Source organism: Aythya ferina (genome assembly GCF_964211825.1).
Source record: "Aythya ferina genome assembly, chromosome: 1".
NCBI lineage: Eukaryota > Metazoa > Chordata > Aves > Anseriformes > Anatidae > Aythya > Aythya ferina.
In genome coordinates this window covers 7,087,756-7,102,712 of record NC_140296.1, presented here as the reverse complement: position 1 = coordinate 7,102,712, position 14,957 = coordinate 7,087,756, and the positions used below count along the sequence as shown (strand labels likewise).

Sequence of the window (14,957 nt, the reverse complement as noted above, 5' to 3'; positions counted from 1 at the left end):
AACTGTAATTTGCACTAAATTTTAAAACAAAACAGACGTGCAACCTTTTCTATCCAGCCTCAGGTGAAAAAAAAAAAGAAAAGGCATTAAAGTGTTATCTGGAACAATTAATCTGCTGACAATGTTACAAGTGATTTAATATTACTATATGTAATTAATTATCTTTAAGACATAGGTTACATGATGAGTTTAGGTGAGGCATAATGATATGATTGATGAGATCTGATAATTACCTTTCATATCCATATAACTGCACCAGCATACTTCTGCATGTCTTTTTTTCACTGCTGTAGAGCAATGTTGGGTCAAAAACATGGTGCAAAACTCACTATGTGAAAGCACTACCTACAATACTCAGTGCTCTTCTTCTTCATCTGGGATACAAGAGTTTCAGTTCTGTTCCCTCAAAAAGAACAAGAAATGCAGCTAAGCTAACTCCTTTCAGCAAATACACACTTTTCAAATATGCAGTGTTTTGTCAATGGATGATTGACAACTCTGAATGAAGTCAACTCATTCGAGATCCCAATGGAACACTACTAAAATCTGCAGTTCTCTATCCCTATTTTTTTACTTAATAAAAGCCCAAACCATTGTCAAACAACTGCTATTCATAGTTTTATAACATGCATAACTTCATATTATTTGTAATGCTTTAATCCTGAACAGTCAAATCTGTGCATCAATACAATTTTAAAGGTGTTTCTATAAAATAACCTCAATTCAACAAGCAGGCTTATGTAAGTACCCAAGAAACAGTTGAAGAATGCTGCTCTCAATACCGGGAAAATTTCCCTTGAGACTTCAACTTAATGGTTCTCCTTTTTCTCCTCCCCAATCCCCAGCACCTCCTCCTTATCCAGAAAATGTTATTTTGCAAAGATGCATATAAAAGAAATCAAACGTGCTTTTCACAGCAAAACAGATAACTCAGACAGCTTTTCCATCCATGAATCTTTAATGTCTACCCAGAGTTAAATGTTAAAGTACATTTTTTATCCATTGAAGCACAACAGTTTGATGTTACTATTTTCTGAAGTTAAAAAGGAAGTAAAAACTCAAGATGGTAGTTCTTTATTTTATGCATCTTTTACCTATGTTGTTTGTTAAAGCCAGAAGGAGCAACCGTCTAAAAACTACAGAATTTCTTTTTTTTTTGCTAGAAATAGAAAAGCAGACATCTGCTAAAGAGTAAATTGTTACTTCTATCTCAGCTCTATTAGTAGTGTATATTCCACAAAACACTAAAACAACAAATCACTTTTTTCTTCTCAATATAGTAGAAAAGTTGTCAGGAAGGGACCTCTGTAGGTCATCTCATTCAATCTCATGCTTAAAGCAGGATTATTGCCAATGCTAGCTCATATCAGTCTTGATTCTGTCTAAGCAAATCTTAAAAATCTCGAAGCATGGATACTTCACAGCCCATCTGAGCAATATGCTCCACCACTACCTCACTCACCTGGTGTCTTTTTTTTCCTTCTTAAATTGAAATCAGATCATGCCAAACAAACACTTCTGGCCTTTGATCCTTTTTGCATTTTATGTCACTACTGAGAAGAGTTTGGTTTCATCATCTTTGCTGCTGAGTAGTTGTAGGATGCTCTTAGAATGACCCTTGGTCTCTCCTTCATAACACTAAACAAGCCCTAGCTGCCTCATTGTGTCTGTAACTTCCATGAGATTTAAGACTCAGAGTCTGATGGACCCTTTCTTGTTTACCCACATCCCTCTTGAAGTCAAAAAATGGGAACTAGTCAGTCTTCAAGAACATAACTTATCTTTATCTGCTGGGCATTTTTCTCCTAATGTAGCCCGGTATTCTGATTACCTGCCTTGTAATGAGAGTTCTCTTCTGGGTCCATATTCAGCCTGGCATCTGCTGTAACCTTCAGGTCATTTTCAATGTAGCTGTAATTTAGATACTTGTTTCACAGCTCATATGAGTGTGTGCAGCTGTTCTACCCCAGCTGTAGAACTTCAAATTTCTTACTGAAACCTTATTTCAGATTTCTTACTGAACCTCCTTTCTAGAGGTTTCTCCTGGTCCAATTCTTAATCAAGATCGCTCTGGTATATAGCTCTGCCCTTCGTCATGTCAGTAACTCCGCCTTAACTTACCATCATCCACAAAACTGCTGAGGGTGCACTCTGTGTCATGATCTACGTCATTGATGAAGATATTCAACTGACGCCTGGAGTATCCTGAGGTACTCTGCTCATTGCAGCCTGCCTGACAGATGTCAAGTGATGATCATTACCCTTTCAGCCTACTGGTTCAGTCAGCTCCCAACCCAATCTCTTCTTTTAGTCCACTCTTCCTCATCTTTCAGATGAGAACTCTGTGGGAGATTGTGTTAAAAGCCTTACCAAATCTGCTGTAGCATGCAAAAGTGCACAGCCGTGCTGAGAGAAGTCTAATAAGGAAGATGGCAGCTTAAAATCCAGGAAATACCCAAAAGGCTACCCAGAGGGTTTCCAAAACTTTACAAATCATACATTCTTTCCAGCTACAGATGAGATGTACCCATTTATCCAACACTTCCTTATGTCTGGATGAGAGGTTGCTGGAGGAGTTTTAAAGGGCACTCCCTGTATCCTGCAGCATGTGTGTTACAGCTTCTCCTGATCTTCACAGGGACAAGGAATGAGATGGCCTGGAACAGCTTTGCAGCCACTCCCAAAGGCAGGTGATGGTGAAAAAGAATTGCCACATGCCCCACAGTACATCGGATGCACATTTTGTGAGTTGTAGTGAGGTCCAGGGATGCCTTTGGAGCTAGCTGTGTTTTCATCCAGCAAAGAGCCATTTCTACATGAGGCAGTCCCTGCACTGTGGCCCTGGTTGGTATAGGACAATCACTGCTATCCACATGGCTCATCATTTCATCAGAAAAGTCAATCAGGCTGTACAAGTACATGATTTGCTTTTGGTAAATCCATGCTGACTATTCCAATTACCTTTTGGCCCCTTCAGTGCCTGGCAAAGATGATAATGTACTTAAGCTCTTTCTATACTGTCTGCCATTACATTGTCTCCTCCATCAGTTTTTTCCTCCATCAATTTTTGCCTTCATTTTTGAAACTAGCACACTTGCAGAATCACTTTTTGTTACCCTTCATGACCCTTGGAAGTCTTAGATCAAAGCCATCAGCTTTCTGATTTCATCACTAAGCAGGCAAGCAACGCTTGTCTACATCTTGCATTTTAGTTCAAGAAGCTCTTAATATAGTCTAGGCGGCCTTCTGATGAATTCCCAGTCATACAGCTCAATCGTATGGCTCATTCCTGAGTTCTCAGCAAGTTTTATTTAGAAATCATCCATCTTTCATGGAACCTATGTCTGTGTGGCAGCATCCCAAGCAATTTTGCTTAGCAATTCTCCAGAAAGAGTGAAGTCTGCTCTTCTGAAGTCTACAGTCATAACTCGCTGACTACCTTTACAGACTTCCTTTGAATCATGGATTCCACCAACTCATGGTCATTCTGATCTGAGCTGTTATTTATTTACCACCTTTCAGACTGGTTCTTCCCTTTTCATGAATAGCAAGTCAAGCAGAGAATTATACCTGTTTATCCCCTTGAGGAGCATTAGGAAAATTGTTAATACCACAATCAAGGAATTGCCTGGACTGCCTGCACAGCACTTCCATCTTACTAGAAACTAGTATATCTTTTATATCTAAGTGATATATATCACATTCAAAAAAAATTTCACCTGAAATTTTATCTTATTTGAATTTTAAAATGTGACGATCTTTTTATAAAAATACAAGAAGGAAAAGCTTCCATCCCCAGGGAATTTAAAATGAATCCGACAAAACAGAAAGTAAATTACGCCTTTCAACTGACAGCATTTTGGACCAATATTATACACAACTTACAAAAGCTCAGTAAGTAAAGAGTAACATCCAGTTTCATTAAAATTTGTGGCTGAGGATGATCTGGTACGTTTCTATCCTTTGTGCTCTGATCAAACTTTTTTTTTTTTTTTTTTTTCCTACAGTTTAATTAAGTAAAATATGTTCTGTTTTTTTCCAGATGCTGATTCAATATCAGCCCAAGAATGTAATTTTATCAACAGAAACATGCATTTTGTTGGCCAAAAAATATTCAGGTAAAGAAAAATCTGGATCTGGAATTAAAAAAAAAAAAAAAAAAAAAAAAGGAAAGAAAGAAAAAGGATAAAAGAAAAAAAAAGAGGAAGAAGAGTAAGCGGACAAGTTATGATGAATTTTCAACTGTTTTGACTTCACCAACAGATTCATTAAAGCAAAGAAGTTAAAGCTTCTCATCAGCTTCACTCAAGTCATATGTACAACAAATTCTGAGATTGCAAATGCCTCTTATAGAGGAGAAGTTACTGTTCCAAATATTTTTAGTTGGCACAAATGAAAATCTGACAGAAGTGTTGCCATATTATGGCTGCATGGGTAATAAATTTCCTTATGTGATCACCATGTAAATTAACCCTGAAAACCTATTATAGTGAGAACCAGGTAGTTTTAATGGATAGCACTGCAGTAGTTGGCAATTATCTTAATTATAAAAAATTATGTGAAGGAACCTAATTATAAATGCTGCAATCAAGGGATCTATAGGGTTCACTAGAATTATCAATATGATAATTAACTTTCCAAAAGACTTTAGGTCTTTCTAAACTGGTCAGGAACAAAGACTTTCAAAATATCTTCTCATTTTAAAGGCAGACTCACCATCAAATCCTATTGCATTGCACAGAGATAGTGCAATCACTGTTCCCAGTTTATAGCTGTCAAAATTTGTCAGATTTAATGGTATCATTTTTCAATAGTCCCACTGGAATTAATAGGCAATAATCAGCTGCACAGATGAAAGGAAGGAAGGAAGGAAGGAAGGAAGGAAGGAAGGAAGGAAGGAAGGAAGGAAGGAAGGAAGGAAGGAAGGAAGGAAGGAAGGAAGGAAGGAAGGAAGGAAGGAAGGAAGGAAGGAAGGAAGGAAGGAAGGAAGGAAGAGAGAAAGTTGTCATTCATGGGCTAAAAGGTTTGATTTTGAAGGTCAGAGCTTTTCAGTCATAGTAGTCAGAGGAGAAGCCTGGTCTCCTGGCTCTTGTTCGGGTGTCCCTTGGATAGAGCTGTATGATGTGTTTTCAGTGAGGAAATCCAGCAGCAGGAAGCGCCATTTTTCTTATGACACATCACTGTATTCATTTAATCTTTGTGCTACAGTATCCTGGATATCAGTGTAGCATATAAACTATATCACTGTTAAAAATTCCATAATAGTCCTAATAAATTTAAGTCCTTCCTTCAATAAGGTGAAATAAAGACTTGTTTAGAGATTGCTATTTGATTTGGTCTGTTACATTCAGGGTCTGCTCACATACTATTTGACATCTTTATTTCTGCCAGTGTCCTATACATGCCACAGAAGGTGATGCTTGCAGAGTTGATAGTGCCAATCCTCCATATTTCAGGTAACAGACCTTCATTAGAAAACATATTAATTCGGAAGTCCAGATAGGAAGAATACAGGAGAGGAATATTCAGAATATACTGTGCTTTTTTGGACATTTATTTTTTATCCAAATAACACAAAATGAAGGTTGGTATGAATACCTCAGCCAAGAATTAGACTATGTAAGTAGTCTTTACTGTCAGGACCTAAACCAACAAAATTAACTTGTTTAAAAATAAAAATGATTGGAATATGAAGACATCTTTCTTCCTAAGAAGATCAAAAAGACATTGTTGTATTTCAATAAGTATCTTGCATGGTTCTTCCAGCAGGTATGCTTTCTATTGGATACTTACCTCAACAATGGACTAGAACTGTCATTGCCTTCACTTCTGTTTTATAACTATTGTTTCCCAACCCTTTTTTTTTTTTTTTTTAATAAAAATAAAAATACAAGCAATTAAAAAGTTAAAATCAGCTACAGGAGCAGAAACAAAGGACTTCTAAGGATACTTCTCCATTACCTTTCAGTTTTACTAACTTTTTAAATGATCTTTGCATTCTGAGTGCAGCTTTTCTCTTGTTTTAGGATTCCTTCCTGTATTATCTGTGACTTTTGGATCTCCTTAGCTATTATTTACTTTTAAGATTGAATTTTCTGCTGTTTTTAAACTTTGCCAACACTTTCTCAATAATAATGGTGCTGATGTCTCATTACAGAAAGAGATAAAACAGCACTACAAGTCCTCATAATTGTAACCCAGATACCATATTAGTATTCTTCCTATACATAGGCATTTTAGAAATTATGGTGTCAGTATGAACTCAGGTAAAGCCTTGATGCACAATTTAATGAAATCAGAATTTTAACTATTAATTAAAATATGTAACTTCTTGGAACCCTTTGGAGAAAATTCATCCTGACTGAATGTCTCATAAATTGAAGGAAAGCAACATTGTTTTTGCATCCTCAATCAAAACAAAGGAGAAATTATTTTAGCCAAGACAGGGAAGCAAGGTGTGGTTTCCATAAATTTATGTCCTGATTAAAACTGTATCATGATTTAGTTACTCTGAATCTGTCTGATCCAACAAGTTAAGCAGCTTGAGATCTTAATCTTATGCAACAAGAAATATGAAATGCAAATTTGCAAATTATGAAGCTGACGAATACATAAGTGGATGAGATCCTTTGGCCTAGGATACACAGTAGGTCAGGTTAGATGACCACAAACAGTGCCCCTTTTAGCTTTAAACACAATGAATCTATAAATACTGAAGTACAGGGAAAAAAAATCATTTTCTGTGGCACTAGACATTAAAAGATAAGGTACTAGCCAAATAAGATAAATACACAGTTTTATCAGTGATGTTCACAACACAAGGCATAAAATAACTCTTCCTGCATTTTCCTGTGTCTTTTCTACCTGGCAATCATCTACCTGGCAATCATTACCTTATGTCTACAATCCTTTTTGGATTGTTAAAAACAAACAAGCAAAAAAAAAAAAAAAAAAAACACAGAAAACAAACAAACAAACAAACAAAATATTGGAAGCTATTTCCTTGGTCATTTTGCTGATAATCACAAGAACTTCTTTTATAAATGTATCAAGTGCTACTGTACAGTTTCCTTTTAACCTCTATACTCCCACAGAAAGCTGTTTCATATTATGATTCTCTAATAGTTATGACACTTTTTCTAGTTTCCCACCTAAATTTATTCACAGACAGTTTACAGCCAGTTTATACAATATTTTTTTTTTTCTTTTCCCATACTGTTTACTCTCTGTGTCATTTATCTTTGTGTGTGTACACAGAGCAATTACAGGCTATTTCAGCCTTGCTTTCACAGAACTAAACAAGACAGACCTTTCAGAGTACACTCTCACAGACAGGTACAAACACATGTACAGCCACTCCACCCATACATCAGTGAGCCAGATGAGTCACTGATCCTGAGATCTCCTAGTTGTGCCGGTAAGAAGCTATCACAGCTAATACACCTCTTAAAAAACAGCATGTTTTGCTCAGTGTCAGCACTGCTCTAATGCAGCCATGTTGTTTACGAACTAGTGCAGGATTGTACCCAGAAAACATGGACTTCTGGTCAGCATTCATTCATGAGATCTTTCTCTTAGATGTCTCTATACCTGTAATAGCTATGATTTTTCTTCCCTTGAACACAGGTGAAAACAACTATATGCTGTGTGCTGTCAGGAGTGCATGGAGTGCTTTACCTTGCTTTACCAATGCTTTAACAATGTTCTTTGCAATTGCCATGAAATGTAACAAAGAAAAGCATCTGACCTGGTGTAGTCATCCTCCACAAGCATGTGCTTTGGAATGGGTGAATATCTTCCCGGTGAAATAGGGGCCAGAGATGCCTTGTACTCTAAAGTGCCGTTGTTTCCAGAAGAGAGTATATGATTTTCCATTGGTGGAGAATAAGCTGGTGGTAAGAATAAGCATTTCCTGTTAGCCATTTCTATATTTGATTAGGTCACGACTGCATCATTTTTATTTAAGTACGAAGAATATGCTTGCTGCTGTAAATAACACCAAAACAGACAGTTCATGCCTGAGAGAGCTTAAAATTTAACAAGACAGATTGAGCAGCTGGAGTTTTCCCAAAAGGTTAATAATAACAAACAAAACAACAGCAACAACAACAACAATAATAATGGTAATGGTTCATTTTGCAGAAATTGAATCTTTAAAAGGGATCCAAGTAAGAAAGGATAGTTTGGAAGATGGGAAACAAACACTTTCTTCAATTATTAGTGACTCAAAGAAGGAAATGTAAATAGGAGAGAATGAGATTAAAAGCACACACATCTTTTTGGCTCCATTGTACAGAAGTGGGAGCAATACAGTAAGAGCTCATTGCAGGATTAAAGCAGGAATTGTATGGCAAGAACTATGTTTGGTGAAGATTTAAAGCTGTGATTTACTTAAGGTGCCACATTTTCCCATGTAATTGAAATTTCAGTACCAATATAAACTGCATTATTTAGAACTCAGTAAATCTGTATACAGAACATAAATTGGATACAAATCTCATACAAATTAATGACTAATAATGACAATTACAGGATGGTGCTGTCTGATTCTATCTTGGGTCTGTGGATTTTGTTATTTGTTTGCTTTTTGCTATTCTCAAGTTACTTGCAATAGCTGTAATCAAATCTCTAGTTAATGTAATTAGAAAAGGAAATGATAAGTAGCAGAAACAAAGACACATGCTTCTGCAACGAGCTACAACTAATTTTCTCATTAAAAGAAGTCTTTCTAGTCTTATTTTCAGTCCTTCCTTCAGATGCTGAGATTCAGAATGCTTAAAAGCAAAATATCCCTACAGGGAAAGGCCATTACCCATTCTGAAATACTCTGAACATGCAGATATAATGAAAGGTTCCCCGAAGATAAATGAATCTCTATGCACCAGCAGCCTGGGATGGGCTACCGCAAATCTTTTCAACCTCTACTCCCTCTCTGGAATTGCTTCTGTCTGTTCATATGCTGCTGATCTATAATCTGACATAATAAAACACACTCTTTTAGAACTCTCAAATTATTTTAGGAAGTATTATAATGCTGGAGATTGGATAGGGACATTTAGTAGTTTTACTTGTTGGGCTTTGCTAAGATTCAGACCAGACTGCTACTGAACAATCTGCCATCTGTTGTAACATTTACTAAGTAAATAGGTATGCTCTGCACAGTTGAATATACCACCTGATGCGAATCTTACAAAACCTTCTCTTTTATTTTAATGGAGCAGTCTGAATAAAGAGGATTATGGATATGAAGCTTTCCCCTCAACTTTTTCAGTTCACAGTGGCAACGCACTGCAAATGAGCAACTAAAATTAATCTCTTATATTTACAGAGAAAATCTACCTTTCCCAGTCCTTAGTTGGTTCCCTGACCTTAAGTGCCCCTAGTATTATTGCAGAAGATCAAGATGTGTATGGGTCAGTTGCTGAAACTCTCCAAAAATTAAACTGTCACCCAGTTGTTAGGTGGTGCAGCTGTTTCCTTTTGGTAATGAAACCCCAGGCAGACAGTTTTTTGTGAAGAACTGAATGAAGGAAGGGAGTTTTAGTAACAAAGTGATTAGACCAGACGGCATTAGTGGTATAGAGAGCTACAATTGAAATGCTAAGATCACTGTTTATGAGAAGAGAATGGGAATGGAAACATCAAGAGGACTGGTAGATGGAGGTTTATAAGAATATAGTATTGATAGCACCTAGATTCATCAGTAGGTTATCAAACATAGAATAACTATGGGCAACTTCTCAGGACAGCCTAAACCCAAACTAAAACAAAGACTCAAGCCATTAAGAAATTATACCAGGAAATAGACTAGATTGGAGTCTAGGACACTCAGACAGGGAGACAAAGGAGAAGAGAGTAAACCCTGATAGAGAGAAAAACCTAATCACAGTCATCTCCTTAGGACTACAAAAAGCACACAGTCAAGCAGGTTGGCAACCTAAGAAGGTGGTGTATGTGTATGGTAAGGGCTTCACAGCCACCCACCCTTGTCATCTCAGGGAATCTTAGTAAGCTCACCTTGCATGTGTTTTTGCTTGAATGTCGAAAAGAAGTCTAGATGATTTTCAGTACATGGATATCACAGCCTGAGGAAAATCAGTTTGTTTTAAAATAAACTAATCTTCCCTTCTTATGAGATCCTGCACTGAGCTTTATTAACAATTAAACAACCAAAAGTCATTCCAGCAACTTTTCCGATAGCAGGGAAGATATTTAATTCAAGGACAAATAAATTCTTAGTCCTCGGTGAAGGAACAGCAGATGAACATATGTAAAGTTAATGGGCAGAATGAGAATGAAGCAAAATGGAGTAGGAATTTAGAAAGTGGATACACATAGAAAATGGGCAGATTTATGTAGATAAAGCAGTGATTTTACATTCCAAGTAAACATTTTATGAAAATATCATATCCGTTTTTCTCAAACTTTTCAGTAAGTTTGTTTGGATCGTTTGCTGCTTGTTCTGATTTTTCAGTGGACAGAGGACTCCATTCTTCAAATCCAATCATACTTCAAAATATATCTGCATATGTATATTACTGTAATTGTCACAAGAGTTGCAGTTCAATCTGATTACTTGGATATTGTCTAATTTGAGTCAGCACAGCAGTACATCATCTACACAGTTACTTTAGCTGCAAATATACTTTAGTTGAATTGTATTATTGGTAATATTTCACAAGTATAGCTTGCTTAGGTGGCATCAAACATTTTATTTTTGTAGCCTTCCACACTGTTTCATAAACTTTAATGGAGTACTTTGGACAAGCTATGAAACATCCACAATGATCTGACAAATTGATGTTTCATACAAAATGAATTACAATAGTCACTTACAGTGAGTAATATCTGGTGGGCCATAAGGATCAGTCATGTAAATGGTGGTGGGCTTTCCAACTTTCAGATACACTACATCTGATGTGTTCTTCAGTATCGCTACTGCCTCTTCATGGGTAACTTCTTCTAAACTGTAATTATTTACCTTAAAGAATGAGAAATAAGACAGGTTGAGTTAGGATCCAGTGGCAAATAAAAATAAAAAAGACACAATTGTCATAATGTTGGAAAAACTGCTGTAGACAAAGAGCACTGAAGATATTGGAAGTGGTATTACAGTAAGGTAGAAAATAAAGTTTTCTCAACATATCCATATTCAAAGACTAACTTAACAGTTTTGATAATGTCGGAGAAACATAATGGGTGAGATGGCACCTGGTCTTGTCAGTAGATAAGTACTTTGTGAAATTTTGCTGATAGTATCATCTTTAATATAAAACAATATTTAATAATAATTTAATAACTTAACACACCAGATCATTTACTGCCTACATTATTTGGTCTACCGAGAATTAACTGTCCAAATCCATCTCATAGCATGGATGGCTAGGACCTGCAATATTCCTAACACCCCAAATCTTTCCATCCGTAATATGTCATTGATAGTTGGAATAATAAGAGATACAAAGTGATATAAAGGGGCTGCCTGTGAGGTACAGGAAATTGAAAAACAACAAACAACAACAACAACAACAACAACAACAACAAGGAAAGGAAAGGAAAGGAAAGGAAAGGAAAGGAAAGGAAAGGAAAGGAAAGGAAAGGAAAGGAAAGGAAAGGAAAGGAAAGGAAAGGAAAGGAAAGGAAAGGAAAGGAAAGGAAAGGAAAGGAAAGGAAAGGAAAGGAAAGGAAAGGAAAGGAAAGGAAAGGAAAGGAAAGGAAAGGAAAGGAAAGGAAAGGAAAGGAAAGGAAAGGAAAGGAAAGGAAAGGAAAGGAAAGGAAAGGAAAGGAAAGGAAAGGAAAGGAAAGGAAAGGAAAGGAAAGGAAAGAAAAGAAAAGAAAAGAAAAGAAAAGAAAAGAAAAGAAAAGAAAAGAAAAGAAAAGAAAAGAAAAGAAAAGAAAAGAAAAGAAAAGAAAAGAAAAGAAAAGAAAAGTTCTGTATGCAGGAAGGAGGTTTTGAGTGTGAAGGTTTATGAGTTTTCTGGAAACACGAGACAGACACTGAAAAAATGAGGATGTAGCATTAGCTCTGTGCTCTATCCTAAAAGAAAAATACTTAACCAATAAGAGGATTAAATAGGGATGGAAACAGTGACAACAGCCTTGCCTATTTATGCTTTACTCCAAAAAGAAAAAAAAAATCAAAATAAAAATGTCAGAAGGGGTATACAATTTATTCACACATAGATCCACTGTATCTACTGATGTCAACATAGGTTATGCTCCTATCAACAGACTAGAGAACGGTCCCTATGCCAAAAAGGATACAGCCTGAACAGAGAAGTCACAGGATAGAGAAAAGAAGGGTGTGGATTTAGCTTTGAGACGTGTGGCGTAAGGCAATAGAAAAAGCTTCATTTCAAGGTGAATGTCGTGTATGAAACATTTGACTGTGATTTAAAGCATCATCATTCAACTTTTACAGTTATTGCAAGGATTTCTTGTAAAGTTTATTCATGATGGAAGAAGCTCCTCAACTGTAGTGTAATACAGTACTGCAGTAAATCACAGAAGGCATTGCATACTTTCTAAGGAATTTAGTATCAGTAAATAATTAGAGACTTGGCTGTGATAGTAAGCTACTGGCAAAGGAATTAAATGGGTAATTGGTAACCAAAGAGAAATTCAAGTATTATGAAAAATTGGAAGACTATTTGTACCGAGATGATTTTATCAACACCAAGAGATATTACTATTTAACAATACTACTCGATAGTATTTTCAAATATAAGGATTATGTTTACATTTTGATCCTTTTACAATTCTCAGATTTGGTTTTAAGGTTAATTGAAAGAGGTAATGACAGGCTTATTATGACAATTCGACACGAAGAACTATGATACAACTTCACTGCCAGAAGAGAGTTACTAACACGGTATGCTGTATTTTGACAGGTCTTCCATTAAAATAAAAGATCTGATCCCTACCTTCTATAAATTTCTCTCTCTTTTATTTAATTATTTATTTTTTTTAGGAACAGCATTAACATACATTTGCACTTTTAATAAAAAAAAAAGTCTTTTTAATTTTAATATATATTTTAATAAATAAAAATATTTTATTTATTAAAAAAATCAAATAAACATCTTTTAAATTACTAGGCTGGCAGGATGCTGAAATCTCTCTTAGTTACATATTTCAAAACCATCTCAAATGCTGAAAATTCACATTTTTGTCAACACAACCATATAGTTACCCTTTATTTTCCCTCCTTTCCATGTTGCTCGTGCATTATCACAGAATAATTGAGGTTGGAAGATAATGCCAGATTTCATCTGTTCCCACCCCTGCTCAAGCAGGGACACCCAGAGCAGGGTGCCCAAGACCAGACCCAGGCAGCTTTTGAAGACCTCCAAGAAGGGAGATTTGACGACCACTCTTGGCAACCTATCATTATATACTTTTTTTTTTTTTTTTTTTTTTTGGTGTTTCATCTCAACTCTACAAGCTTTTTCAAGTAAAAGAAAATCTCATATAATAACCTTCCACTACACTTCTGCTTAATAAAAGATGCTCTTAGCCAAAAAAATAAAGGGACACAAAATAAAATATCATAGCAGTATCTGAATTTTGACAGCTTGTAATTTTTTTTTCTTTTTCTTCTGGTAATCTAGTTGATGAAAATCATGGTAAGACTGTTTCCATCACTACACACTTGGATATCACAGTTGTGCAAGTGGAGGATAAATTACCATTTTAGAAACAGGAAATTTAGCATGATACATAGAAAATTTATACTTTCCATGACAGGTCTTACTTCATCTCTATCTAACAATAACTTTACAGGACAGGTAGCTCACCAACTCTGTGTATAAGTTGTACAAATTTTAAAGTTAGAATACAAATTAAAGACCAATTAATTCTAAACTAAGAAGTAATGCCTGAGCAATTATGAACTATTCTTTATACACTTAAAGGTCTTTAAAATCATTGCAAAGTTATACCACTTTTTTTTTTTTCTTTTTTTCCTCATTTCTAGTACATATAAGCTTAAATGTGCAGAATATTGTAGAAAATGAGTATGCAGAGCCAGAACTTGGTAGAATTTGAAAGAAGGTAACATGAGTGAAATCAAGATACAAAGGAGAGCTTTAAAGAAGCTGGATGAAAGCTTGTGGAGAAAAAAAGGACACTTTGAAGTAAATGAAGTTCTGTTACAGAAAGCATTCCAGCAAGGAGATAAAACCACCTTCCTTAGTCATTGCTGAGATCAATTTAGAATTACAATATATAAAATATACTATGGATTCCCCAGTTTCATTCAAAAGGTAGCTCTTTGCTTTGGACCTACAATTCCCAGTATTACTAGAATGTGCAAGCATTTATAACTTTTCTTCTTTTTCCAATTCATAAAGCTATCATCACAAATAAAGACATTTGAATGTATTGTTATACACAAACAAAAACCTGAATACATTGATTATATTGCTCAACTTCCTAGATATTATTGCAAGACGATTGTGGTATGCCTTTTTTTTTTTTTTTTCGTAAGGAAATCTCTGGATATAATCTCTCTAAACATCATGTCAGAGATGGTGATTATTAGGAAATATGATATTGCAATTGTTTTTTCCAATGACTTGGGGAGAGGAGAAACTCTCATAAAAAACTCCAAGAGATACAATTTCTTGAACTTCTCCTTGTTTCCTTGAAAGATGCTTCTTTTAACTGAATTTTATCTACCACCATAAATCTGGCTGTGTTTCACTGGTTGAGGCACAGCCAGTGCATGATAAGAGAGCTTCACTTCCTATTGCTACAACAACCGTAGTGGAGGATGTAGTTCCAAAAAAAAATGTTGAGTCAGAGGTAAAGAAGATAGAGAGTGGGAGATGTGCACAAAATACAAAAACAAATTGTACAGGGCAATACAGCCCCCTTTAAGATGCTGAGATATTTATGCAGAAGGGCTGGCATTGGAGCTATGTGGACGGAACAAGTACTTCATACCAACATTCTGG

At 35.7% G+C, this 14,957-nt stretch overlaps 1 protein-coding gene across 29 annotated transcripts in view; it reads right to left on the bottom strand.

Moving 5' to 3' along the window:
- DLG2 (discs large MAGUK scaffold protein 2) overlaps nt 1-14,957 on the bottom strand; it is a 1,046,667-nt gene that overhangs the window by 279,987 nt on the left and 751,723 nt on the right. For all 29 annotated transcript variants that reach the window (XM_084519823.1, XM_084519802.1, XM_084519813.1 and 26 more), the window contains 2 exons: nt 10,837-10,981; nt 7,748-7,889 (listed from right to left, as the gene is read on the bottom strand). In XM_084519823.1, the coding sequence (XP_084375949.1) occupies nt 7,748-7,889; nt 10,837-10,981 (287 nt within the window). The remainder of the gene's footprint in view (nt 1-7,747; nt 7,890-10,836; nt 10,982-14,957) is intronic.